At 40.4% G+C, this 27,455-nt stretch overlaps 4 protein-coding genes across 4 annotated transcripts; all 4 read right to left on the minus strand.

Moving 5' to 3' along the window:
- Window positions 1-3,840: 3,840 nt before the first annotated feature.
- On the minus strand, window positions 3,841-5,611 carry hoxd9a (homeobox D9a). Its single transcript, XM_080019704.1, has 2 exons — window positions 4,980-5,611; window positions 3,841-4,715 (listed from the first exon to the last, which is right to left on the minus strand). The coding sequence occupies exons 1-2, from the start codon at window positions 5,548-5,550 to the stop codon at window positions 4,471-4,473; spliced, it is 816 nt and encodes a 271-aa protein (XP_079875830.1). The 5' UTR covers window positions 5,551-5,611; the 3' UTR covers window positions 3,841-4,470.
- A 1,897-nt stretch (window positions 5,612-7,508) lies between these two features.
- hoxd10a (homeobox D10a) lies at window positions 7,509-10,090 on the minus strand. The gene is made up of 2 exons (XM_080018563.1): window positions 9,295-10,090; window positions 7,509-8,242 (listed from the first exon to the last, which is right to left on the minus strand). Exons 1-2 carry the CDS (start codon window positions 10,010-10,012, stop codon window positions 7,968-7,970), a joined length of 993 nt encoding a protein of 330 aa, XP_079874689.1. The 5' UTR covers window positions 10,013-10,090; the 3' UTR covers window positions 7,509-7,967.
- A 3,308-nt stretch (window positions 10,091-13,398) lies between these two features.
- On the minus strand, window positions 13,399-15,642 carry hoxd11a (homeobox D11a). Its single transcript, XM_080018575.1, has 2 exons — window positions 14,890-15,642; window positions 13,399-13,921 (listed from the first exon to the last, which is right to left on the minus strand). Exons 1-2 carry the CDS (start codon window positions 15,452-15,454, stop codon window positions 13,689-13,691), a joined length of 798 nt encoding a protein of 265 aa, XP_079874701.1. The 5' UTR covers window positions 15,455-15,642; the 3' UTR covers window positions 13,399-13,688.
- A 4,850-nt stretch (window positions 15,643-20,492) lies between these two features.
- On the minus strand, window positions 20,493-22,256 carry hoxd12a (homeobox D12a; the record flags this gene model as incomplete). The annotated part of the gene is made up of 2 exons (XM_080019599.1): window positions 20,493-21,334; window positions 21,749-22,256. The coding sequence occupies 2 exons, from the start codon at window positions 22,254-22,256 to the stop codon at window positions 21,096-21,098; spliced, it is 747 nt and encodes a 248-aa protein (XP_079875725.1). The 3' UTR covers window positions 20,493-21,095.
- Window positions 22,257-27,455: the final 5,199 nt, after the last annotated feature.

Below are 27,455 nucleotides of genomic sequence, written 5' to 3' on the forward strand. Positions count from 1 at the left end.
GTGATGTAATGAGTGAAAATGTTTCTCAATTACTTTTTGTTAGAGAGAAAGAAAGAAAGAAAGAAAGAAAGAAAGAAAGAAAGAAAGAAAGAAAGAAAGAAAGAAAGTACAAGTATTTTGGCCTTCAGTTATTAATGCAAAGGAGCCTACTTAATACTAAATATCCCGAAAATACTCTAAAATCTCTTCGTCCATGTTTGTGTTTGCAAAATAGCAGAAATATAAAGCAGGGTTATATTGATATACGTAACACCCAAAACATCAAAGTGCAGGCCTTCCTCTTATTTTATCGTTGAATCAAAAGATATACTGAACCTTTTGCAGATTTGAAAAGTGAACCTTAAAAACATGTGCTTTTGTTTTTCTAAAAGGTTTGTATTGGTGAAAGTGTTCTTTTTCACTGTACTTTGGGAGTGTCCGTGCTTTTTCTTTTCTCATATTTATGAATGACAGGAAGTTCAGGCGCGCGGGTGAGGGCCACAAATCATAGTGGTCAACGTGCTGCATGGATTCCCACAGTTTTCTATTACACTCTGAATTATGTTTCTTATTTGAACCAGTGGGAAATTTGGAATTCTTTACGTGACAACACATTACGAGTTTATTTAGAGACAGTCGGAGCGGAATGCGACACAGCCATCAGATTCATATTTAGTCACATACTTTAATAATCCACAGATGGACTTGAATAATTTACAGCTCTAGTCTAGAAGCTCCACTCACATTGCAAACCACTCTGCTTGGTAATTTGAAACTCGCTGCTGGCTGAGGATACCCCCTGCACATATTAGTCAATGTGCTTAAACTGCTTCTTCTTATTTTTTGGATTATTCGAATTATTCGAAAGAAGCCAATTGTAAGACTTTAATTCCGCAAAAGAGTCAGCGGCTACACATAGTGAAGCATTCTTCCATTTGAGCAATGAAATAGAAATCCGGATTGCAGGAATCTAATACCCATGTATAGGAAACATATCTCATTCAGTGTATGCATAACAGTTGTAAGGCTTATCTGGCTTTTCATCTTTTAAGAAATAAATTAACCGGTGCTTTTCTGACTTACACTCAACGAAATGAGTCACTGAATCAACTTAAAAAAATGCTTACATTTGTAAAATCTCTATAGGTGTTGGCAACGTGAAACTGGCGAATTATTATAATGCACATTTTAAGTTCAGAAAAACGAAAATATATACAGGTTTAATGAATGAAAGCGTTTTTGTGTTTGGTCCAATAACTCCATCCCAGAGATATTTTCAGTGTAGGTCATACTGCGGCAAATTTTGAGGAATTATTTAATAATTTACAGTTTCACAACGCTCGACCAATTTCATCACTAGAGTTGACATCTGTTTATAGAGCAAGTGTCGACAGGAATAGAGAGCAATGTAAACAATCATAATCATAATCTTTTAAGCCTCGGGCATCAAGCTCACAATTGACACAATTTACTATATATATATATATATATATATATATATAATATTGTAGAATATAGTTGAATAAATACATATATAAAATTCCTTCCGGACTTTTACAGCCAGATGCCCTTTTCAACTACTCACGGAGTAGCTTCTTTATAGACCTCTGTGTATAATAAGACAAATAAACTATCTCACTATTAACTAACTATCATACTGCTTTCTTATAATGGCAGCCTGTTCGTATCAAAACTAGAAGACAGTGCCGAGAACTATACTATACTATATATAGTATAATAGTATATAATATCATTTAATATATATGTGTGTGTATGTATATATATATATATATATATATATATATATAAATAGATATAGATATAGATATAGATATAGATATATATATTGTTATTGGGAATATATATATATATATATATATATATATATATAATACAAAAATATCAGCATATCTTACATATTTGTTAAATGTATATAATTATATATTTGTATACATATTTATCACGACGTACCCGGATCACGAGGCTAAGAAGCAGTTTGGATCAGTTTAGTACCAAGGCCCCACTCTGAGCACCGCCCGGTTTTTCAAGAAAACGGATATTTTTGGCCTATACAATAAACTCGAATGAAATTTTAGTTCAAAACCGCATGAAGTAAAACATGCGATTAAGGACATTTTAGTGAAGATGACATTTATAGCACTTTTAACACACTCATAAGACACATTATTACACAACTATTGAGTTATTTGTAATATTGAGACCACGGGGTTGGAAAGGACCTTCGACTGTGGTAATATGTGTAAAGCTGCCGGGTTTTGGCAAATCAATTTAAAAGAATAACATTAACAGACATAAACAGGCTATAGATGTTTGATTGCCTGTGTCATAGGAAATCGTTGAACAATACTGCAGTCTTTGTGTTAATCCTGAAACAGGAATATAGCGCCACCCCTGGTGCCATAACCGCTCCTTGTTTACGCCTTGACAACAAGCCTCCTCTATAAAGGTGATGGTCAGTTCTTGCAATATGACGTCACAGGCCAGCATATTCGCCAGTGGAATGTCGGTGCGGTACATCCAACTTTATACTGCGTGATCACGGGGTGTGTCTTCAAGAGATTCTGGGTCCCTACGGCGAAGGCCTGAGCCATGTCCATGTATTGCATCATAGAGAACAGCTTTCCATCAGCCCATCACTGGGCTTTACAATGCGCTTAAAAGTGATATCTCTGGTTTTCTCTGCAATCTTTGTTGCAGTAGGCCCATTTTAAATGTAGACATCTATACCGGGAATCCGTGACTCTAAATATTTTACCTAGTTAATGCTGTTGATACTGCTTATTGGGCAGAAACACTTACTTTTAATATCTCCCAATTACAGCCATCTGCAGTGATCTGATGGGGGATCTTGGGAAATTATCTCGGCAAAATCCAGTTAGATCATTTCATTATTCTTTAAAGTGGAGACCTCAATGCTCCTGTTTGCTCACTGCACATTCTCATATGGTGTTTAATTTCTTCCGCTCTGTTTGATTGTGTTTATTTGCAGAGTCTGGCGTTGGTGCGTCGGTTATTGGTTTTGGATCGACTCGTTGTAAAATGACAACGTCGCCCCCTAGCGCACTCAGCGCCCCTTAAAGAAAGGCTCAGAAACAGATTTGTCATCCGTTCTGGTGGCTTTGTTCATGCTTGTATTCTAGCACCAAAGTGTGAGCCGAAAATTACAATTTCTTTATAGCTATTAACCACATTATACACTTCATTACATATTCAAACGCGGAAGATCCTGAGCGCAGAAAAAAGATGGCCTGCTTAACAACACTGTGCGTCCTCGTTGGAGACGCACGATCGATTTTGCCCAATTCCGAATAACTTGGAGCTAAGAAACGAAGATAACAGCAGACAGCAGTCAAAGTGAAGTTTCCCCCCCATCGCTGGGAAATGGAGTTGGTGAATAAACCTGACCATTAGGGTTGGAGTGATTTCCTCTCCCAGACAGCCCGGTGGAAAAGCGTTCACTTCTCTGTTTGTCAGCAAGCGACGCACACACACAGGAAAGGGGATTTCAAAGGCGAGTGTAATTACTGGCCTGCCCCGCACCATAAAGTCATTTAGGCCAGACGTCTAGCCATCTCTATGGCTTTATTGGAGCGCGGTTCTTCCTGCTTTAAAGCAATTATGCGTACAAGTTGGACAATAAACTCCAAATCCTCACAACACCTCTCCTAACCGTAAACACTTTATTACTAGTTCCCTCCATGTTTCACATCAAGTCCACTATTTGGAACTATAGTGTTGACCAAACGTTTTATTTTTTTTAAATGCATCTTATTCCAAAAAAAAAAATGAAATGCTCTCCTTTATATCTCTGAAACGGATTTTTATTTTGTGTATGGCGTCTTACAGTTGTATGGCGTATTTAATGGTATTCTGCAACCAGATGTTATACCACAAACTGGACATCTTTGGACTAAACGAGGCCTCGGCAAACGTAAGTTCAATTAATAATCTAAGGCTGTTTGCATTGAAAAGGCAGACATATAAAGCAGCAATTACTCCAAAGGGCCTTCGAGTGTGGCTACGAAAATTGTTAAAATCCAGCTCAAAACACACATTTGAAAACTATTCCCTGCATAACCGGTCAATGCCATGGCTTTTTCCTTCTTCGTCTCTTAACGCCACACAGAACGCAAGCAAAGTCCATTTTATGAAAACTGTTTATATACATTTGTTTCAATTCTCAACAGCAGTAAAGGCAACATACACAGCCATACTCCTCGCTAAAAGGATGTTTAACCCATGGGCATCAATGAGGTGTGCCTGGAAACCCTTCTAATATGATATAGTTAAGGAACATTTATCGTTATAAAGGGATCACCTTAGTCCGTGATGTCGTCTCTGCGCCACGGTGACCAAGGCAATTCATTTCTGCACTGATATTTTAATTGAAAACGTTTCTATCTAAGATGCATAGCAATGAAACACCAGTAAAGTAATGCATCAAAAACACCATTTGAATAACCGCAATCATCATAACTGGTCCTTGCTGTTCCTCTCCCTGTTAATCTTCTTCATTTTCATCCTCCTGTTCTGAAACCATATTTTCACCTGTCTCTCGGTCAAATTGAGTATGCGGGCAACTTCGTAGCGTCGATCCCTGGTCAGATACATGTTGTATAGGAATTCCTTCTCTAATTCTAAAGTCTGGTATTTGGTATAGGGGCACCGCTTCTTCCTCGTTGAGCGGGCGTGAATCCAGTTTGCTGCAGGGTTGTCTGGAAAATAAGGGGGAGATAATATACAAACATATCAAGTGTTGTTTTGGTTTTTTTTACCTTAAAAGTTGACTTTTAAAGTTGAGTTTAAAAGTGCACGAACTGCTTTGCGATGCAATGGTTGACGGGGAGGGTTTTTTTTCCCCCCCAAGCCGTAGTATAACACCAGACACTTTTATAGGTTAGTAAAACCTCCGCTTTTACACACCCGTGCACGTACAGTTCTCTGGGTTGTAAATCAACGGGGCTATTTCGTTTACTTACTCGGGTCAAGTTGTTGTTGTTTCTCCTCTTTCGGCTCGCCGTGGCCGGACAGATCACTTCCAATGTTCTCCTTCGGTTCCTTCTTCTCGGCGCGCTGCGGCGCTCCGCGCTCCGGCGCCGGCCGAGGCGGAAGCGGCGGCGGCGGAGGCTCCCTCTGCAGCGGGCCGCAGTCGGGCTTGGATCCGTACGGACGCTCGTCGGGGTGAAAGCCGGGGAAGGCGGCGTGGCTGGAAACGGGGTCGATCCACGAGCGGACGTATCTGCTGTCCGGGTGGTGGTGGTGGTGGTGGTGGTGGTGGTGCGGCTGGTGGGCGTACGGGTGATAGATCCCCGGCGGCGGCGCGGCGGAGGACTGCGGGTGGTGGACCGAGGACCAGGGCGACGGGAAGGCGGCCGGAGCCAGAGCCGGCGGCGGTTTGGGGGCGAAGTTGCACGAGGGGAACGCCGCGTCGTCCCCCGCACCTGACGGCCTCGAGGTCACCGCGTGCGGACCCGGGATGAAGCGCGCCCCGTACGCGTCCTCCGCCTCGTGCCCCGCGACGGACTCCGCGTAACAGTTACTGGCGGACATAATTTTTTTTTACAATCCCTTCCTCACTCATATAAAAAGGTTTACACTGTTACGGGAAGCGTCCCCCCCGAACAATCATAGTCTTTTTTTGGCTGGCCACATCTGCGGGGATTGGTTACGCGGGTCACGTGATCATATTTACCAACACAGCGGATAAATCAGCCCCTGATAGTACGGTGTGCTTAATTTAATTCACATTTTTTTCTCCCCCCCCCCTCGAAATGTTGGGAAAGTCCATCGGACATGAGTTTGACATGTATAAACCCGTTTCTGGTTCGGTCGTGCCTTTTAAAGCCGTACTACTTTGTATTGTGCCGACTGACGTTTGGTGTGTTATTGTCTGAAGCAAAAAAAAAAAAAAAGAAAACTCTTATAATATTGTCATTATACTCCGAATGCTAGTTAAATCTTTTATAGACTACGGAGTCCTCGTAAAATAAATGTAATAACATGTTGTAAAATAACACTGTGCTAGTGGTGGCCACTGCTAATTTCTATTTAGTGACGAATCCCATTTTCAAGGTGGATTTGATTTTTCATTTTCGTATTAAATGGGGGGCAGCGTTTATGTAATGATTGTATTATTTTTAAACGAGAGCAATAATGGCTTAATGTATCAGTATTTTTTTTTATGAGGTGCGTGTGATTACATGCCCTTAATAAACGAGTCGCAGAAACAAAGTCCATGTGGACTGATGTTTGAAAGGTCTAATTTAAGAAAAATGTAAATTGTTGAACTTTTAAGATACACTGACAGCTTTACACTGATTTCCAGTGATCTCTGATCATCAAACAACCCTAAACAGGATTTCCTTAAAGAATGAATAATAATGAATTTGTAAGACAGCGTATGCTTGTGATATAGACTAAGTAAAGTGTTAGGACAATTTATAAAAGATAGGCTGATATTTCACAATTTTGATCGTGTTTAATGAAACCAGTCAAACAGAAAAGCAACACTGGTACTGATACTAACAGCAAATTACGGATTCAAAGGTCAAATTTACTAAAAGTCAGTTAAATTGTGTCTTTCGCATTTTAAAACGAGTTCTCGGCACTGTCTTGTAGTTCTGATACGAACGGGCTGCCATTATAAGAAGGTAGTATGATAGTTAGTTAATAGTTAGATAGTTTATTTCTGTTATTATACACAGAGGTCTATAAAGAAGCCACTCCGTGAATAGTTGAAAAGGAAATCTGTCTGTAAATGCCCGGAAGGATAATTTTATATATATCGGTTCCTCTCATAGACCGTAACAGTTCCTATAGGCACCTCCATCTTATTTGACATAGATGTTATTTTCCTTTTTTGCAGCCTCGACCAACAAGTCCTTTGGGAATAGGTAGTGGTATTAGTAATAATAATAATAATAATAATAATAATAATAATAATAATAATAATAATAATAATAATAATAATAATAATAATAATAATAATAATAATGATCATGGTGATGATAATGATAATGATCATGGTGATGATAATGATAATGATAATTATAACAATAATTCTAATGAACATGATAATGATAGTGATAATGATAATGACAACACCGTTATGTTTGACTCACTGGATTGGCTCATTATGCATCAAATCCACCGAGTCCAATTCCTTGTTGTTATATGTAAATGTCGCCAGGAGATTTGATTCCTCAACGAAGCACATAATGCGTAATAAGCACACAATGCATTCACACGATGTAGATCAGCAAAAAAATAAAATAAAGATGACTTTTTTTCCCGTACGATTTCCATTTGTTCCTTTGGAGTATAATAAGTTGGCTGCAGGGCGTAAACACCCATTGTGTCTTTAACGCGGCCTATCTTTCTCACAATCACGGACCAGAAACGAGACGGAGTAAGATAATGAAAAATATAATAGTGTATAGGAAACACATAAGGACAGTAATTCTGTCGTTCATAGGGGAAAATAATACAAAAACAAAGTTGTCTGACAATCTATTTATTGCAGGATACATGCCACAAACATGCAACATTTTCACAGATTAACAATATAATAATGGCCAATGGAAGCATGTTCACAATGGAGCAAGTGCCTTGCGGTGGGATACAATTTGCAGTGGCCTATATGACGCTAAATGTGCTTTCACGACTGAAATAGGCCAGTTCTTCCCGAGTCCGTCGCCATTATACGGCGTCTTCAGAATACCATGTTTTTATTGACAAAGAAGTAGGAGAAAAAATATTTTTCAATAATTTAAGACCCAAGTGCTACCCTGTAATAAAATAAAACAATAAAGATGAAACAAAACGTGATTAGGTCTACAGTATCTAAAAATAAAAAATAAAAAAAGGCATACGGTCACAGTTTGGTTAGAGTTGAATAAAATGTCCAATGGAGGTCGAAGCATCATGTGTGAAAGCACAGACACAGTTACACACTGACACATGCGCGCTCACGAAAAGGTGAGGTTAGAGGTCAGTTCCCGGATGCGGTTCTCCCTGCTCATCTTCTTCAGCTTCATCCTGCGGTTCTGGAACCAGATCTTGACCTGCCTGTCCGTCAGGTTGACGCCCCGGCTGATCTCCAGGCGGCGCTCTCTGGTCAGATACATGTTGAACAGAAACTCCTTCTCCAGCTCCAAAGTCTGGTGCTTGGTGTAGGGGCAGCGCTTCTTTCTGCCGCTCTTCGCGGTCAACCAGTTGCTGGTCGCCGCGATATTCTTCTGGTCTGAAAGAGATTGGACACATTTAAGAATTTGACATGTGGTTCACCCCGTTCCCCCAAAACGTGCGTCGCCCTTTTGCGATATTGACAACATCCAATATCACGATATCTTAAACCCCATACCTCCATATCGATAATTTGACGATATTTTGCTCGCTTTCATAAGAGATTTACGCCGTGACACAATACATATTTGCGAAACAATCACGTGGATATTGATTGGAACAGTCACGCGAAGTTCGGAAAATTCCATGACTTTACTGTCATGCAAGCCTTTCTGACAGCGTTTATCTCACGATGTCGATATTGTATCGATACATCGCCCAGTCCTAGTAAGTATGGCGTGAGTTTTACGATCCACTACGTTTGCAGACATTCGCACAGGCTAAATAAATCCATGGGAAATCCCAATATGAAAAGGGCGTAATCTCCAGGCCACCAAATCGTGTGCAAAACAGAAATGAGGCCCAACTGCACATGTTTATAAAATGCAACTAACACATCAGATATATAATGTTTTAATTGCAACAAGGAAGAATGTTGGAACTGCGCTGCCATGGACCAATATTGAATAATATAAACGTTTAAACTGAAAATGTCCACTCTGATGTGTCATGAATTACATTTTAAGCTCGTTTAAAATGAGGAGCAAACGACTGCATCCAGTACATAGAGTACATAGTAAAACTTACAGTACAACAGTGGTGGTGTACTGGGGTTCCGGGTCATCTCTCCAGCATTTGTTAACACAAAAATGGCAGCTTATTTCAATTAATCCAATTCGCGTGTTACTATCCAAATGCAGAGGTGTACTACAGTGTGAAAGACGAATTGTGTCCAGTGAAATAAATCCAAGGAACAAAAGGAAAGCATCCGCTGTGGTGTGCTGCATGGTGCTTGAAACCATCCTCTTTTGCATGTTACTGCAACTTGAGGAAGACTCTCATTAAACATTACGACTTAAGGGCTGTTTGTCTTTTATACTGGCTTTTATGATGCCGGAGCGTTCGCATTACAGCGCCACACATCCAGAGCGTTTATTGTAGCCTACCCACCTTTAGTCTCCTTATGTGGCAACTCGGGGCTGGACGCGGAACCTTCGGTGCTGCACATGTTCTCCTCCTTGTTGGAGTTCGCGTCTGGACTTTCCTCCCGCGCGGGCGACCTGGAGGTGTCCCGGCTCGGCTGCGCGTCTCCCGGCGCATTCTCCGCCTCCGCGTACGGGGGCTTGGGGGTGACGCGGTGCAGCTGCATCAAGGTGCTGTTGGGACTCGGCGTGTCGTGGCAATAGTCCTGGTGCTTCCCACCCGCGTACGTTTGGCTCAACCTGAAGTAGCCCGGGACCGGGACCTCGGGGCCATCGAGCGGACAGGACTCGGGGGCCAGGTTGGAGTAGCCCTCTGACGGGTTCACTTTGGCTCTCTTGTCGGAGAACATGCAGCAGTTGCTCTCCTCCTTTATGCTCTGTGGGAATGTGCAGTGTGATAACTGGCTGGGTGGATCTATCCTGCACGGTCTGCTCGGATCCGTCCAGGTGTCTAGCTGAGGTATGTAGGGGTGGACGTTCATGCCCATGTTTTGGTGGTTCACCTCCCCTCTTTTGCCGAAAGACGGCACAAGTCCACAGGTTTGCATTCCGTAAGTCCCCAAGTCAGGGCCAGAAGAAGGCATGTACATGCCGCCGTTGGAGTAAAAGCTGTCCGTCCGGCAGGCGCCAATTAAAGAGTCCACTAAGAATGGGTTTGCCGCAGGAGAGCTACTGGAAAATGACATTTTGGTTGAGGTCTACGGAGGAGAGATTCCTGGCATGTCTAGGAAAACATCTCGGAGCAGCTCAGGACGCCTCTCCGCCACATCACGAGCCCACCAATGAGATTTGAAAATGGCCTTGAGACGCAGCCCGGGTTCCCGGCGCGCACACACGCACGCACGCAACGCGCGCGCACGTACGCACACACACACACACACACACACACACACACACACACACACACACACACACACACACACACACACACACACACACACACACACTGACTCACGGCTCGGATGCAGACGTGGTCAACAGCGACACCTAGAACACGGACTTGAAATTGGATCAGACGCACAAAGGGCGTCATGAGCGCATGCATCCAGTTAAACACAACAAAGACAGATGCAATGAAAATAAACCTAATATCCCCAAAAAAGGAAACGGTCAATCTCGTATTTCTGCAGATGCCCTTTGTTAAACGTTCAACACATCATCATACAGTCACTGTAGGGAATAGTGCACGCCTGAGTGTGCCTATGTGTGTATGTGTGTGTGTGTGTGTGTGTTCTTGCATGAAGCCTGTATGCTGCATAGCAACAGATGCACCTTTTTAAAATCTAACCAGCTCTATTGATTTCTATTACAGTCCAACAAATGTGAAAAATTGACATGACTTTTATATGTAATTATTACGCAACTTAAATCACTCTCGTATATATCTAAATAAATAAAAAACAACACTACGACAACGTTAACTTTAGGCTATCATTTGCACCATTAAAGCTGCACTAATTGCATGTTTCCAATCTTTAAAACTGGGTATTAGTCGATAATTTTAATAATTTTAAATATTTAGTTTGTAGACGAACAGAAACTTTTTTATTCTTCTTAACTGTGTTGGCAATAAAACGATGGCTAAAAACGATGGCTAGACATTTGAAAAAAAAAGTAAATCCAGCTCTGTTCCTAACATATGATTTGTCGTATTTATTATCGTAATTGATTTGTCTTAAAAATATTTAAAAAAAGGAAAATATGACATTATCAATTATAGGCCATTTGTATGAATTATCAAGAAATAAAATGATTTGTTTTATTTGTAGGAGGCGATTCTTTAAAAACAGTTAAAATGTTTGAATAAGTATATATTTTACACCCTTTCCTACATTTTTCTACATGTCTTGTATTTAATACATTTTGAGCCTATAGATTGACCAGTGCTTCATGGAGCTTGGCTGCATGGTAGACAGCTGCAAACCTTGGACAGACAGCAACAAAAGCGCTTCACTGTACCTCTCTGGTCGTAACACGGCTTTCACGGCGGCAGAATGGTGTGTTTCCCCAAAAACCGTTGTAAAAAGGGAAAAACTACATCACTGACAGTGGCAGGCCATTCATAGATTTCATGTGGTCATGTCCGATATATTTATAGTTAACCATTCTTGCCACCATATGTATATTTACCCTTAAATCTGATTAAAATATTTAAAAAAAAACTAACAATGATTGCGAAAAACTAGAAGTTTGCAATACAGACTATATTTTGCACATACGAATTTATTGTATATTTATTGTATGAATACATTCCGATGCTTAAAACGTCCCATTGTTTAAATACATTTGTGTGGTATTTGCTTTCAGCAATCATATTTTCACTATACTTTCGAAATAACATAGTGATAATCTTTAAATTCGATTTGAAGTCTTCTTAGTTGTTATTTCTCGAATCGAACTAATCGCATCAAGCAGAAGTACATAACATACCAAATGCTGCATGGCTGGTTTTTTTACGATGCTGAGACAAAAGAAATGGAGGAAATTAAATCGATAGAGAAGTATATTAGCCGGATGCAACTTATCAGATAAGTGATTTTTGTATATTTCAACATGTGCGCTTTTCTGTGTGGAGGTGTCCTTCATTAAAGGACATTTTCGGCCAGTTTGGAACACCCCGGTGCTTTCCATTGCCTACAGGCCACCTCGAGAGAGAGTCTTTGAAACTCAAGTCCAAAATACTCCAACAATCTTAACCATCATCTCTATTTACTTCGAGAATAATTTTGTAAACATGTTATATTTGAAAAAGGTTGCTTTAAAGTGGGCCACGCATTGCACAGGCCTACTTGTTTTTAGGTGGGTTCCAAGTGTCATCTTATTACATATTAATTACGTATCTTTATTACATATTCATACAATTGTAATATGTATGTTTATGTATGGCCCGTATCTGAAAAAACATTATGCGGCTCTGAAATGTTTACACTCTTAAAGCTGCAACTTTCTGGGAGGAGTTGGGGGCAAACAAAAGCAACAAAGAAAATATGAATTTGAGCGAGTACAGAGAATTATTGGTAATAACAAGACAATTGTGTGGAAATAATTCGTACTGCAACCAACGTGTGCGCTTCACAAAGGCAGGCTAATGTCACTTTTAGTCCAAGCATGAGTTTCACCGTCATAAACTAAACTACAATCCTGCCCTCTTGTGGGGACAAGGGGGGACAACACCCTCAATATTAAACATAATAACCTTGCCTACTGTCCTGTGTATTAAATTATATTAATAATGGGGCATCCCACGCGTGCTCTACAGTGGGATATATGCTCTATAAACCAAAGTAGCATATAAACAAAATTATCAACTGTTTAAATTATTAAAATGCTCCTCGTTTAAGTTAAGAATTATCACTATACTAATCGACCGTGTACAGTATGGCAATTGAATGTTCTGAGGAAATATATCTCATTCATACATTCCATAATAAAGCAATTCGCTTGGACACAAAGGAGATTAGGCGACGCAGTGAAATCAATACGTCACAACTTGTTGGAGCATTAGTGTTGCGCAGGAATGAGTACTCAGAGCAGTAACTTTATCCCCAAATACTTGAGCAATAACGTGAGAGTACAATCTCCGTTTATTTCATGGAGACGCGGCGTTCCCTGCGTGATCAACCCCCAAAACAAGAGATTCCAGACATCCCATTTCAGCTGCTAAACAAGGACGAACTGATATGGAATCGGTGTTCCTGGAGAGGTTCCTTAAGATTGGGGTTAAACTACTATTTCCCAACAGTGAAGGTATCAGTCCTCTTGTACGGTGGGGGCTTGAGACACAAGGTCCAATTGCCCCTTATTTAGACATTTACAGCTGCCTTTATTATACTGTCTAGACGGTTCAAGGTTTAGTACACAATCCAGTGTTAAAAACCAGAGGAAATAAGAGGGCCATCGGCCTGCACCAAACTAAGGCCCACCCCAATAACAAACCCTCTCTGCAGTAGACTGGGCAGTGTGGCTTTTACACATTTAACATAACGGTTTAAGCCTAAAGTTGTATTTTATTTATTTATTTCACACAACAGGATACATAACATGCATATTTAAAATGCATACACAGAAGGGAGTAGGTTTTGTTTTATAAATAATTTCACTGAATAACTTGTTATACTGATCTCAAAATATGGCATGATAATAAAAAATAAAAAAACAGCAAAAGATAATGCCATTTATAGACCAGCAACAGAATCCCCCCCCCCCCTTTCTTCCCTATCGGATTGAAACGGTTCGTGATTTCCAAAAGGGGAAGGAAAACGCAAAGGACAACAGTTTCCATGGCGCCCGTTAATGACACAATCTGTGAAGTTTGTGGGTTTTTCTTTCTTCTTTTTTTTTTGATCTGTTCCGTTTTGTTCATCAAAATAAAGGATTCCCGGTGAAATACTGTAGACGGTCCCGGTTGAGCTTTTTCTCCTTCATCCTCCTGTTTTGGAACCAAATCTTCACCTGGCGATCGGACAGACTGAGCATCCTGGAGAGCTGTAGTCGCTTCTCCTTGTTTATGTACACGTTGAAGAAAAATTCTCGTTCAAGTTCTCGGATCTGGTATTTGGAGTAGGGACACCTCTTCTTCCTGGACTTTGAGGAACCTGCGGGAAAGGAAAAATGTGCGTTGTTTGAAACGGAAAGGGAAAAAACATTGGGGATTGTAGTAAATAACAAATAATATTAAGAATGATACTAAGAATGATATAAAGAATGAAACTGAGAATGACTCTAGGAATTATATAAATAATGATACTAAGAATGATATAAAGAATGAAACTGAGAATGACTCTAGGAATTATATAAATAATGATACTAAGAATGATGTAAAGATTGATATAATGGATAATACTAAGAATAATACCAAGAATGATACTAGGAATAAGAATAAAAATAAAAATACGAATAAGGATAAAAATAAGAAAATAAATAAGAATACGAATAAGAATAAGAATAACAAAAAGAGTAAGTATTTGAGTATCTCTGAGGCGGAAAATGAGTTGGTGCAGGGCGAAAGCTTTCACGTAGTAGTGTTGCATAGACACAAGTGGGAACGAGGGATTTACACGCACACGCACGCAGACATACGTGCGCGCGCACACACTCACAACAAACGTAGGCTTCACCGAAAAAAAAGTTATTTCAAGAAAAATTGACTCGTTAACCGCACTCAATGTAGGCAGTGTGTATTTTTTTTTTTATTGCATGCATGCGTCTACTTCTTCAGGAAAAATATTATTAGGTTTAGATATAGTATTATTATTATTATAATTATTATTGTTGATGTTGTTGTTGTTATTATTATTATTATTGTTGTTGTTGTTGTTGTTATTGTTGTTGTTGAAGTAGTAGTAGTTGTTGTTGTTATTATTATTATTATTATTATTATTATTATTATTATGCACAAATCGGTGTAAAATAACTGACTCAATGCTTCCCTATTGTAAATACCTTTACAACCATAAAGTGAATCTTATTGGGATATAAAAGCGTTTGCATGCTTATAAAGCGCCACATAAAAGTGCAGCTAAAGCCAAGTGGTCCACGGTCCATTGTGTGGAGCTCTACCTACTGTGGAAGGACGTTTCCTCACTGGGGCTGTCCGTGGGCTCTGCTGTGGACCGCTCTGGTTCTGTCTTGTCTGTGGGCTGCTCTTTATCCGGAGGCTCCCCGGGGACCGACTGGTCTGCCTTTTGCTTGGGATGCTCCGAGCCGGCCCGCTCCGAGGTCACGGTCTCGAAAAACTGGTCGAACCCCTGGGGCAGAACTCCGTTTCGACCCGCGCCGCCGAGGAGGCTGCACGGCGTGGCGGCGGCTCCGTGGGGGCCGTAGGGATCGGCCCTGGCGGAGGACTGGAGCAGGTCCCGGTGCATCATCTCCTCCGTGGAGTAGTAGGACGCGTAGTTCCCCCGGTAGTGCCATTTGCTCGGGTGGTCCAGTCCGTAGTCCCTGAACGCGACCTCCCGCACCGGCTGGACCTGGGCGATGCCGGGGGAGTAGGGGAAGTTGACCTGACAAGACGTGGTCTGCGGCAGGAACGACGTGACCGACGAGAAATCGGGCGTCGAGACGTAGTAGGTGCAGCTCGGCAAATACATGTTGGAAGCGCAGCCGCCGCGGTCGTCGTAGTCCGTCATCTCGCCTCCCCACCCCCCGGGTCCTCCGCGGTGCCCGCAGCGATCTGCAGCGCGGATCCGCTAAACTTTCCCCATGTCTCCTCGCACCGTGCGCGGCGCGCGGTCGCAGCTCCGGCGGCTCGGGCTCGGTCGGGCGGAAAAGCCGGGCGCGCAGGCGGACCCGCGGTTCATTGCGATCGATACCGGAGGTAATTGTGTCATGTGATCCGCGCGAAGGGGAAAATTACCATACATCAATATCAGTCATTAAAAAAAAAAAAAAAAAAAAAAAAAAAATGTCCACGGGAAGTCGTGTGGGCGCGATGCACGACAGTTCATTGGTTGTCGGCGCCGAGAGGAAACTCCTCTCGGTCCGCTGCTCCTATGGCTCGCAGAAAGGGAATATCTGCGAGTTTGGGGGCGACGTGCGCTGGGGAAGTGATGCGTGGGGCCGCCGTTCACAGATATGAGATATGAGCGCGGACGGACGTCGCGGCGTCGCGGCAACAGTTCAGAGTCGTCGCGGACGACCCCGACTCGCCAGAGAACTTGGGGCTGAATCGAGGCCACGGTGCGCACTACACAGGACCAACAGACCATAATAGACACGCTTGCTGTCTTTCTGTAACACGGGGATGGATTAATACACTGTTTTCTCAACTCACGCCCAATTGTTAAATAATTCGACCCAAATACTCCTCGTGTTTTTAGATACGAATGACCAGTTTAATGGATACGAGGACAAGGTCTTGTAAGATTGAAATACGATGAAGTGAATTATCAAGTGCATACAGAGCACGTTTTGTTTATTTTGTATTTTCTGTTTTGTTTTGTTTTGGTTTTTTTTGTTTTGTTTCTTTAGCTTGTTCAGATCGGTGCCTTGTCTGTCTGTCTTGCACCGAGCCATACCAAGTCTAATTCCTCGTAGATAAAATAAATGTGCTCGGTCAAATAAACCGATTCTGATTGTGTTGAGTCCGCAGCGGTGGTAGTTATTTGACACCGGGGCCCACGATTTTATGCCGGGAATTCAATGTTTATCTCAAAAGCCTCCTGACAGCACCGTGGTAGTATCTACAACAGTACAACATGTATTCGTAGCGGGTTGAATTTGAAAATATAAACATGTTAGGTGTTATCTTTCATTTTTGCCTACCTTGACACTCCAGATGCAAAGTAAAACATCCCAAACGTGCGCATGGAGCGTTTAGATGCAGACGCCGGCACGTTCACCGGCGTTGACGTTGGATTTCGTGTGAACTTGTCCCCCTCCTAAAAAAAAATAAACAATATGCGCGCAAACATATCGAAACGGCAGCGCTGAGGTAAAAGAGCGATGGCCAAGTACACAGAAGCGTCTCTGGCTTTGACCGTCTGTGGTCCGAGGTGATGTGCACCCACTAGGCGTTTGCACCCAAATCATTTTATTGCAGAACAAAGGGAAGCGTCGTGGTCGGGACCAGTCTGGTGGAGGCCCGACTCATCCGGGAGACGGATCCCAAAACACGGTTCAATAAAAGAAATCGAGCACCGAGCCCGGAAAAGTGTGATTTCCTTTGTGAGTATGATTTCCTTTTGATGATCATTTAATTCGCAGACGATTTCCGAGAGCACAGACTCCCTTTTAGTCTTTGTATTTTCTTGCTTTATTACATTTTTTGAGTGACCATTACACCACTATTAAAGCGGATTCAAAACACTAGATTGAAATATGTTTGGTTAATCATCCTTCCATACTATGTGGGGTGATATGTTCTTTCATTTGGGGGACTGTTCCAGCCACAAGCTTATACACCCTAAAGTAGTCGGAGTGGCTGGAACCAGGCATAGCCTCTGGCTAAATTTAGCCCTTTACCATTCACTGCTGGCGCCTCGCTCCCCCAAGCGCATTTTACTGGGATCCAGAGGGAAAAGCTTTGCTCGAGACAGGATCTGGTATTAAAAATAAATAGACCCAGGCCCATACAATAGCACATCCAAAAACCAAACGCTGAACCACATCCTTCTCCGCTCTACCACCACATTTTCTGCTCATCCCTGGACTTAACGTTTGCAATGAGAAGCATCTGTATCTCCAGGAAAATGCAAATTTCCAGGAATAATGTTGTGCATATATTAATTAAATAACATGATCAATTATATTTTAGAAGCGGCCGCATGTGTAGACCTGTTGCTTAAGTTGATTACGTGTTGTTATTATTATTATTTTATTATTATTATTATTATTATTATTATTATTATTATTATTATTATTGTTGTTGTCGTTGAAAATTATTTCAAACGGATTGTTTCACCTTTAATAAAAACCTAAATCTTCCGTCCACCTGTTTATTTTTCCCTTAAGGCCAGTGTTAGAGGTAGAATCAGTTTAATGAATGTTACCATTACACATTAGCACAGTAAAACTTGAATAGTGTGCATTTGTGTTTAGCGTGTAAGCGTTCTCTAATAAGTAGTAAATATATGTGTCGGCAGTTTGTTTAATTTAATTGTTGTGAGATAAATAAATGCAAAAGACAACGTGTTGCAGATGTGAGGAGTGTGTCTCATAGTGATTTTTTTGGTACGTTGCGGCAAAAGTATTTATTTCCTTCATGTCTAAGCCTAAATAAATAGGTATATTACACAGGCCTTAATAAATAAAAATATAACAAAATGTATAATATATTTGAATAAATTAATGAATGAAGAATTATGAACAAAGTAGTTGTGGAATCGGGGATGTGTTTCTCACCCATGGAGTGAGAAAGCCTACTGTGTATTTTCGGATAACATCGCACAGAAATCTTGACCTTAACTTTGTTTTGGCGCCCCCCCATCCGGAGCGCCGGAACTGTGCGAATTGGGGGGAAGGGATCCCTAGAAACACATATACTAAAGCAGATAAAGGGTTGTTTGTGACCAAAACAATGAAGGGAAAAAAACATTGCACACAATTTCCGCAAAAGGACAACTTGATTTGATGAAATAGCAACCCAGCTATTTTAAACATATCAGCCAGCGAATGGCAAGGCGAAAATAGCTGTTGGTTCTTTTATAAGATGGCAATTAAACAGACAAAACAAACTGTGCGGCTGAAGGGCAAGACAACAAGGGCTCCAACTTACTCAGCTTTGTGTTTTTTACTGCATTTTGGCTTTTTTTTCCCTCACGCCCAAAGCTAACAAAACACATCAAAGGTCCAAAATGAGGCACGACAAAAAATTAGAATCAACGTTTTAAACTTCTAAATATTTTGTTGTTGTATGGTTTTTGGTGTTCCTTTTAATCATTATTATACTTTGTGATTTGAGTATTATATAATATTGACCCTCTGATTTGTGCCTATCGCTATAAGCCACTATAGGCCAAATATTCGGCAGAAACATCTCCCTTTCAACGATTTGCAAAGCGTTTACAACAGGGTTTTACATCGGTACATAGTGTTCAATATGAATTAACATTTAAAATTTAACAAAACAATTTAACATTCAACAATTGAGCAAATACATATGATCAGTGTATAATTTCAACGACGCAGCATTAGTCATGCGAACCGCGCAGGCCGAATTGCATGTATACTCTATGTTTATATTTTACATATATACACATTGCAAAACAGAATATTACATGTCTGATGTTGGTGAATAAATGTATTTAAACCATAATCTCTATATGTTGATGTTGGAAAGGCAGAAAGGGAATAACTGGACGTTTAGGCTTACATAGAAATAGAAATCCGGTCCAAAGTGTAATGTATAGTAAAAGAAAAATACAGAATATTTAAGGTGCCAAACTGTCGCTGGAATACTGCGATTTGACTGACATTAACACTTTGGGGTTTTTAGAAAAAGAATAAAAAGTAGGACACAAAGGAGCGTGCAGGCCATGGCCACAGAAGCACAAACACTCTGCTCCAATAAAAAAAGTAATGGCCTTGGGTTAGGGACACCATTGCATGGTATTTCTGGTCACCAAAAATGTTGATGCAATAAAACATTTTTATTTAAAATGTTTTATTTATCTTTTTGTTTTGTCTATTTAAGTGTCCTTGGGTTTCTTTAAATTTGTGTATAAATCAAAGGTTTTATATTATTATTATTATTATTATTATTATTATTATTATTATTATTATTATTATTATTATTATTATTATTATTATTATTATTATTATTATTATTATTATTAATATTATCGTCATGGGCCGATAATTCTCTTAATTCTTAATTATTAGAACATTAAAAACGATTGGTAGCTAGATTGTCGTGGGGTCTTATTGATTATTTATACTCTATGCAATTAAAATTGCTTTTGCTATAACGACTAACTGGACAACAAGGATGAGCACTGTGTCTTGTCCAAGTTCCGAGGGGGCTTATGTGAAGGAACATCTCAATGCAACTATCGTGAAATAGGTGTTTTTTTAGAAATATGTATTTACACACTCCTTTAAAGTGTCTGAAAGGTTTGCGGCATGAACCTCGTCCGTATTTGCATTTGGAAATTTTTGAATGTATTCATAGTAAAATGCTAGTATACAGATACAAAAGGACTTGAGCATGCTTTAAAATATATTATACTTTAGTATACTTTGAAAAACACAATATAATATAATATAATATTGTGGAGGCCAAAAGTAATTAAAATACATGAAAACTTGTATTTTTAATACGTTTAAGCACATTTTACTGAGTTCAACAGCTATCAAACCAAGTATAACTTACGTGGTCTCAATGAAATACGATTGTGTTGTATTGATTGTGAATACACGAAGATATACTTTCAGATAACACATTGAAACATACTTACCTACCACGACTTTTTTTATTACTTGGGTGGTCTTTTGTCCTCCGAATTCGAAGACAGAATATTTAAGGAATCACACAGAATTCTCGTCCCAAAGGTGTTATTCCAGTTTTTAATATTCTAATGCAGCCTTTGGCACGCACGCGCATGTTATAAAATTCCCACGCGGGCCTGGAATTAGAGACACAGGAGCTCCACCATAAGACCCACATCAAATTGGGCAAGGACACCGAGCAACGAAGAATGCAAAATAATTTGCAAAGTGGTAGGCATAGGAGATTTTATTTATTAAACTTTGATTAAACTATATGGGAGTCAGGCAGGCGAATGACATGCAATGGTCGTTATCACAACAGGTATAATGATGCTTTAAGATGTTTTAACATAAGATTGGCTTAAAGCTGACTGATTCTAAACAAATAAATCAATGCATATATGTCATAATTTACATATTGGCGTCGTATAAAATGCACAATAATCACATAGAGCGTCACTTTGAACAGGTCTGTTGGTGATGATGCGGCGAGGTGGCCGTTGCACGTGAAAAACGGTCGCAAAGGCCCCATAAAGGATGGACACATAGTGAAATTTAAATATTGCCAGAAGGTATAGCTTAAAGTAAAGAATAACGTTAATTTAATCTGATTTGCACTTAAAAACTACTTGACAATTATTCGATTTGTCGTGGCCGCAGTGCGTGTATCAATAACATTTTATAATTATCCATAAATACATTCGACCCCCTGCATGTGCTGTTGCGTGCAAAATAACACGGAGTGTGCTTGTATAGGGTAGACAACAAACAGAAATAAAAGAGCAATATTCTGGGACAAAGGGGACAACCGCTGCCGCCGGAGGCCCGCAATGGGCCCCTCCATCAGTACGTGGAGAATATTTGCTCCCGCATCATCAGGCGCTTCTTCTTCATCCTGCGGTTCTGAAACCATATTTTCACTTGCTGGTCACTCAGGTGCAGCCTGTCCGACAGATCCTTCCTCCTCTGCCTGTTTATGAACTCGTTCATCATGAACTCGTTCTCAAGTTCAGCGAGCTGCGGCTTGGAGTAGGGCTTCCTCTTCTTCCTCGTCCTCACTTGCGACGAGCACCACGACGCGCCTGCGAAGGAGAGGGATGCTGGTTGCCTCAAATGCCTCATCATCAACGCTGGCACGGGGGCCGGGCGACATACCTTCGACCAACACCTCGGTATCGACAATTTGAAACTTATTTTGGTTTGCTTTCATGTGACATCTACACAGAACTATTTGAGAAGCAAACAGAAGAGCGTGTGAAGTTCCGAAAATGGCATTATGTTACTGGAATGCAGCATTGAAAATAACATTCAACTATGATACCATAACCACAATCTCAAATGATATCTGTTTTCATATCTCCATATAGGTATAATTATTGACATATACGACTAGAGTTAAGCAGAACGGAAGGTAAACGAGTTTAAATCACAATGATCAAATATTATTTTACCCTTATCATAATATTATAGTCCATGGAACATGTGTTTAAGCTTACTGGATGACTGCTGGATTGAACTGTGCGCCTGGTTGGAGCCGGTCACAATGTCTTGATGTGAGGAATTTGGACCAAGTTGGGTCCCAGAACCTTGGTTTGGGTACTCATACTTGGAGCTCCGAGTACCGGGGGGCCCGAGCTCCTCTCCGAAAGCGCGAGGCGGTTTCTCAGAGTCCCCCGGCTTATGGCCGCAGGTCGTGCCCTGAAAACAGTATCTGCCCGACTCCTCCGGGGGCCCCTTGGCGTTCACGGCCACCGGGCCGGGCAGGAACGGCGGCGAGAAGCCTCCGAAGGCGCGGCTCTGCGCGGCGGCCGGCGCGCATGAACTTGAGGCGGAGGTCCACGGGAGCGCGCACACCTCCCTCCTGCTGTAGGAGAGCTGGTGGAGCGCGGGCATGTGGGCTCCATTGCCCCGCAAGTTGGAGAAATACAGGGATTCGGGAGGAGAGAAGTTCAACAGGGAGCCGACGTAGCCAGAATTCAAAGGGTTCCGCTCGCACATCTCCATGGAGCCTCCTCAACGCGCTCCTTGCAGCCCCTTTTTAGCAACTCCTGGAGAATAAAGGCAAAGGTAATTGTTGATTTGTTCATACGCCGTCACGTGATATGCAAAACATAACGCTCCGTTCCGCCCTCGACAGCCAATATTCAATATGGGAAATATTACTGGAGGAGGTGGGGGGATGTTACTCCCCCGCTTAATTTGCAATCGTGTTACCTAATCGTGTGCTCCAACCAGGATATTACTGCAGGAGGTGGTGGTGGAGAAAGGGTTTTCCCTATTTGAATTCTGTCTCCTGACATAACGTGCGCATTTTTGTTCAGAGGCCCTGCAACATTACAACTACAACTATAACACACTAGAGTCTGATATGTTGTGTGATAGCTGATATTTTTGCATTTTTTTTTAATGTGTAAAAACACGACATGTTATCTTTTTGATACAAGAATAAAACGATGTCGACCACATGCATTGTTCCATGCGTCATGCATTACTGGGAATAATATGAACAAACGCTCAGTACTGCTGCGCACTCAATGCTTTGAGTGTCTTTATCTGTACTTGGTTGGTCATTGGATTCATTAGTAGACACCCAGAGAAGGGTACTCATAAATTAAATAGCTTTTTAAAATTGCTTCTATATATTTGACTCACAAAAATACCAAAACAAATCCAGACATCTGGACCGTCCTGGCTCACACTGGAAGTTTCTAAGCTCCAAGCCCACATCAGGATGGGGTTTTTTTTATATTATCTTCTCATTAACCAACAGTCTTTGGGAAGTCTTATTAAACGCACATTTTAAAAGCAAAACAAAGCAAATCAAATCACTGCATATGGACCAAAATCATATCCCAACAAACATAATTTTGGCACTCCTAATATTAACACAACCATATCGACGCTTTTGGGGAATTCTTAGTTTTATTTAAGTGCGTTTTTTGGCTTCTTTATATCATTTTTTGCTCTCTATGGGTGAATATTAATAGAATAAAATATTACTTAACCACCATCGTAATGTGTTTTAAGAGGATTAAACCCGTGCATTCTATAATAATATATACGTTTAAACGATAAAACACACACACACACACACACACACACAACCACACACACAGACACACACACACACACACACACACACACACACAATAAAAAGGTTGACTTGCGTTTTTTTATATATATAAATTACGATCACGGATACACAGAACTTAATGTTTACCAGCTCCAAAAACATTCCTGAAGTACAAATAAAAGCCATTTCTGGACATACAGTCGCATATTGTGACGTAAGAGAAATGCAGCTAAAGAGCCACGTTTTACACTAATAACACCAAACCAGTGTGTCTTCAATAGCTCTAATTAGGAAACTGATTATTTACCAGATTAGTTCATGTTTGGAGCTGACATTTTATTGGTTGAATTAACTAATTTAAAAAAAACTGTCCAGTACAACGCGCCACATGGTTCATGTAAGATATCTCTGACACAATAAGTATATATACTTAAAAAAAAGAAATAAGATTAAGATTATTTCTTTCTTGGCGTTCTTCCTCGCTTAAATTACAAAAGATGTTGTAAAGATGTTTATACCCCTCACCAACATTCCTAACGCTCCTTGCGGTCAGTGCGAAGACAGTCCAGTAGATGGCAACACGAGTCCACAAATGGTGACCAGGTCTGAAGTCCAAAGTCACCAGTCACCCACTCCAAGTGATTATTTAAGAATATATTGCATGAGAAATTCAAATTGAATGACAAGCATAATGATAATGGAATGGAATCTACACTGTCTGGTCAAGGATCCGTCAAATATATACAGGTTATATAGTGACAAAAATATACTCTCATTGACTTAAGTCTTATTCCATTGCAAAGCAAAGCAAGTATGACTGTCAAATAATATATCCCAAAGATATGGAAGTGCAGAAGGCTCAAATATGCATATTTGAAGCGAAATTTAAACGGAATTCAACCACACAGGAACACCTCATGAAAACTTTGAGCAACACTCACAGGCCTCACGAGACAGAGAAACAGCAGCCTTCCCCCATCGCATCAAACCTTTTGAAAATATCTATTTCGGAGCAAGTTTGTTGAAGCTTATTGAAGTATAAAGAGAGTGCAGATGGCAGGGATTTACACTGCAGCTAAATTTAAATATTTATTACGGCATACAGTATATAGGAGCATAGTATATAATATGGTATTATATATAGTCACATGAATTATGATATAAACTTGGATTCTCAACTTTCTTCTGGACACTTATATTATTATTATTATTATTATTGTTATTATTATTATTATTATTATTATTATTATTATTATCCCGTTTATCAACTAAAATAAGTTATTTTTTTGTTTTAACTTCTTCTCATCATGTTTCAATCGTCGGCATAATGAAGGTCTACACTTACCCTGTTGAGCCGTTTAATAATATACAACCCAAGCAAAAAAACATCATCATTCCTTTAATGGCACTCAATTCATCTTCGAATTTCTTCAATTTATTATTCAATTATTCAATAAAATTTCCAGAATTTTTCCCCGTGGATGAATTCACTGTTATCTTATCTACTTTTAATGAATCGTGTCTTATCTTATTGCTAAAGATTCCTTTGCCAAGCAGTTTCACAATAAAAGGAAAAGTCAAAATTCTAAATCAAATCAAATTAAATCAAATCAATTTTATTTATAGAGCATACACAACTTTTCCCCAACGTGCATTGCAGAGGGCAGGGATAATACTACTACTACTACTACTACTACTACTACTACTACTACTACTACTACTAGTACTGCTACTACTACTACTACTACTACTAATAATAATAATAATGATAATAATAATAATAACAATAAAGCTTAAAAATAGACAGAGTGCAAGAAAAAAGGATTAAAAATAGAAAGGGGGCAGGGGAAAAAAGAAAACGATTAAAGAAGAGATAAAAAAATAGAAAACAGAGGGTATGCAGGAATAAAAAAAAAAACTAAAAAAAAACAAAACAACAAAAACATTTTCACACACGCATTCTCCAATGGCTACACACACACGCACGCACACACACATACATACATACATACGTTGTATTATCAGGACCAAGCTGATTGAAGAAGCCATTGAACCGCTGTAACACCGGCGCTAGTGGCAATTTAGTGTCATTTGTTGACGATGTGGCGCCAAAGTGCGCGTCCCCTCGGGCCTTTGAAGGAGCCACATCCGCAGCCTTTGTCCTTGGTAATAAACTTGTGGTGGTTCAACCCTCGTTCAAGTTCTCAGGGAGCGACCGCGGCCGGCGACGTGCGGGGACGCCCGGCTGTTCGGGTCCAGAGGCCCCGTCTCGGGCTTTCCATCCCTGAGCCTCGATCTGCGGGTACGGGGGGTTGTCCGAGGACCCGAGGTGTTCCATAGATTTCACCCTGAATATTTGTGAAGTTATGAAGGAGCTTGAAGGCTGCTGCATCAACCGAGAAAGAGAGAGAAGCGAGAGCATGAAGGAGTGGGTCGAGGTGAGTGGAACCCCCCCCCTCCAGAAAATTAACAAGGAAAGTATCCTTGCTTGCATGCCTTACATGCCTTACTTTGCACAATTTTGTTTGCAAAATTGTGTCAATAATAATCTCCAATTTTACATTTTAAAAGCCGAGACCCAGAGATTCAACCAGCCTACTTACAGTACAGGGCCTTTGCTATCTTGCTGATTTGTAAAATAACTGAAATCCTCTTTATCAAAGGAAACCTTTTCGCCCCGAGAAAGCATGGTCAAAAACACAGAAAACATGGCTGTAAGATTTTATAGATCCAGAATGTAGCCCAAGTTCAAATGCTGACAGCACTAAAAGTTATCAAAGCAAGAGTGGAGCGACTTTACGACCGGTTTGGTCAGCTCGCATGGTGGTGTCCATTTGGCAGAAATCCCCCCCCCCCAAAATATTGTAAGAAAAATTTGTTTTTTTTTTTATTGGGTTATTATTTGACATTTATTTTTAAGTGCCACAGATGTGACAGCAGGGGATCTTACTGCAACATTCAACATCACACATAACACATGAACAAAACAACAAAAAAAACAGCGCTTCCACCTAAAACATGCAGCATATTCCTCTCTCTGTTGAACAAACAACGACGCGATGGTGCTGGGTGAGAGCTGCACACTCCGCTTGGAGGGAAGGGGGAAAATGCGCAACGAATTATGCTCAAACGAGATCTTTTTAAAACGCACGGAATTGGAGGATTCGACGCGTTTCAACAGCATCGCACCATCGTGTAGTCATTACGTGAGCTCAGTCTTTTCGTATTTGGGTCTGGATCAGTGTGGGCGACGCTAAAAGCGTCCTACACCAGGGATGGACACAGTGCGTTGAGGCGGAATGAATTGAATGAAATACAATTACATTTGAAATCAATAGGCCCTCACTGCAGTGCTGTGTGTCCATTTTGACATCTGACATGACATCTAAGCAGTTTGGCTTTCCCAAAAGAAAAAAAAAAACAAAAAAAAAAAACAGAAGAAGATAACACAGCACAAAAATGAGGTTCGTTGCATCTTCGATAAACACCCGTTTTGTTTTGGTTGAATTGACTGCATTCAAATAAAAGTACCACTAGGTGGCCGTCTTACTTAACAAAAGAGAGAGGCCTAAATAAAGGGTTCAGACAGTGCCATGCAGGATTCATTTGGTTAAAATAAGTTTTACAAATATAGTATAAATATAATAAATCCCTGGTGGAAAAAAGTCTTATATACTCTGTGGGCATCACCTTTTACAACATCATCACATATTTTATATTTATCTGTTATAATAGTGTATTATATCTATTCACAATCATTCCAAACGAACATTGACACCATCGTGCAAGTTCATGACCGTTTATCCTATACATACTCACACTGTCAGCAGAATTTGAGCTTTGAGAAATATGTCACAAAACATTGCATGCAATATAATTATTTTGGCTGAATGGAATGCTTGCTGTCCTGTCACCTGTCTGCCCAAGAGTCCAAAACTACTTTATAACAGCTTAGTTTTCCCAGCTTGTCCCAAAGATCATCAATCCTTGCTTTTAAACTTCGGAATTCCTTTCATTTCCTGCACAACGAGATGCACTCACAATTAAATGATATGTTTCATACAGAGCTCCACAGTTCCAAGATATCAAAGGTAGTTTATAACATTTCAATCAGAAATTCTGGCTGTAAC

This window comes from Zeus faber (assembly GCF_960531495.2).
Source record: "Zeus faber genome assembly, chromosome: 18".
NCBI lineage: Eukaryota > Metazoa > Chordata > Actinopteri > Zeiformes > Zeidae > Zeus > Zeus faber.

Coding starts and splice junctions, on each gene's coding strand:
- hoxd10a (XM_080018563.1), bottom strand. CDS start 10,012: ATGTCATTTTCCAGTAGCTCTCCTGCGGCAAACCCATTCTTAGTGGAC. Junction 8,243..9,294: donor GCCACATAAGGAGACTAAAG/GTGGGTAGGCTA, acceptor AATCTCTTTCAG/ACCAGAAGAATATCGCGGCG.
- hoxd9a (XM_080019704.1), bottom strand. CDS start 5,550: ATGTCCGCCAGTAACTGTTACGCGGAGTCCGTCGCGGGGCACGAGGCG. Junction 4,716..4,979: donor ACAACAACAACTTGACCCGA/GTAAGTAAACGA, acceptor CTTATTTTCCAG/ACAACCCTGCAGCAAACTGG.
- hoxd11a (XM_080018575.1), bottom strand. CDS start 15,454: ATGACGGACTACGACGACCGCGGCGGCTGCGCTTCCAACATGTATTTG. Junction 13,922..14,889: donor TGAGGAAACGTCCTTCCACA/GTAGGTAGAGCT, acceptor CCTTTCCCGCAG/GTTCCTCAAAGTCCAGGAAG.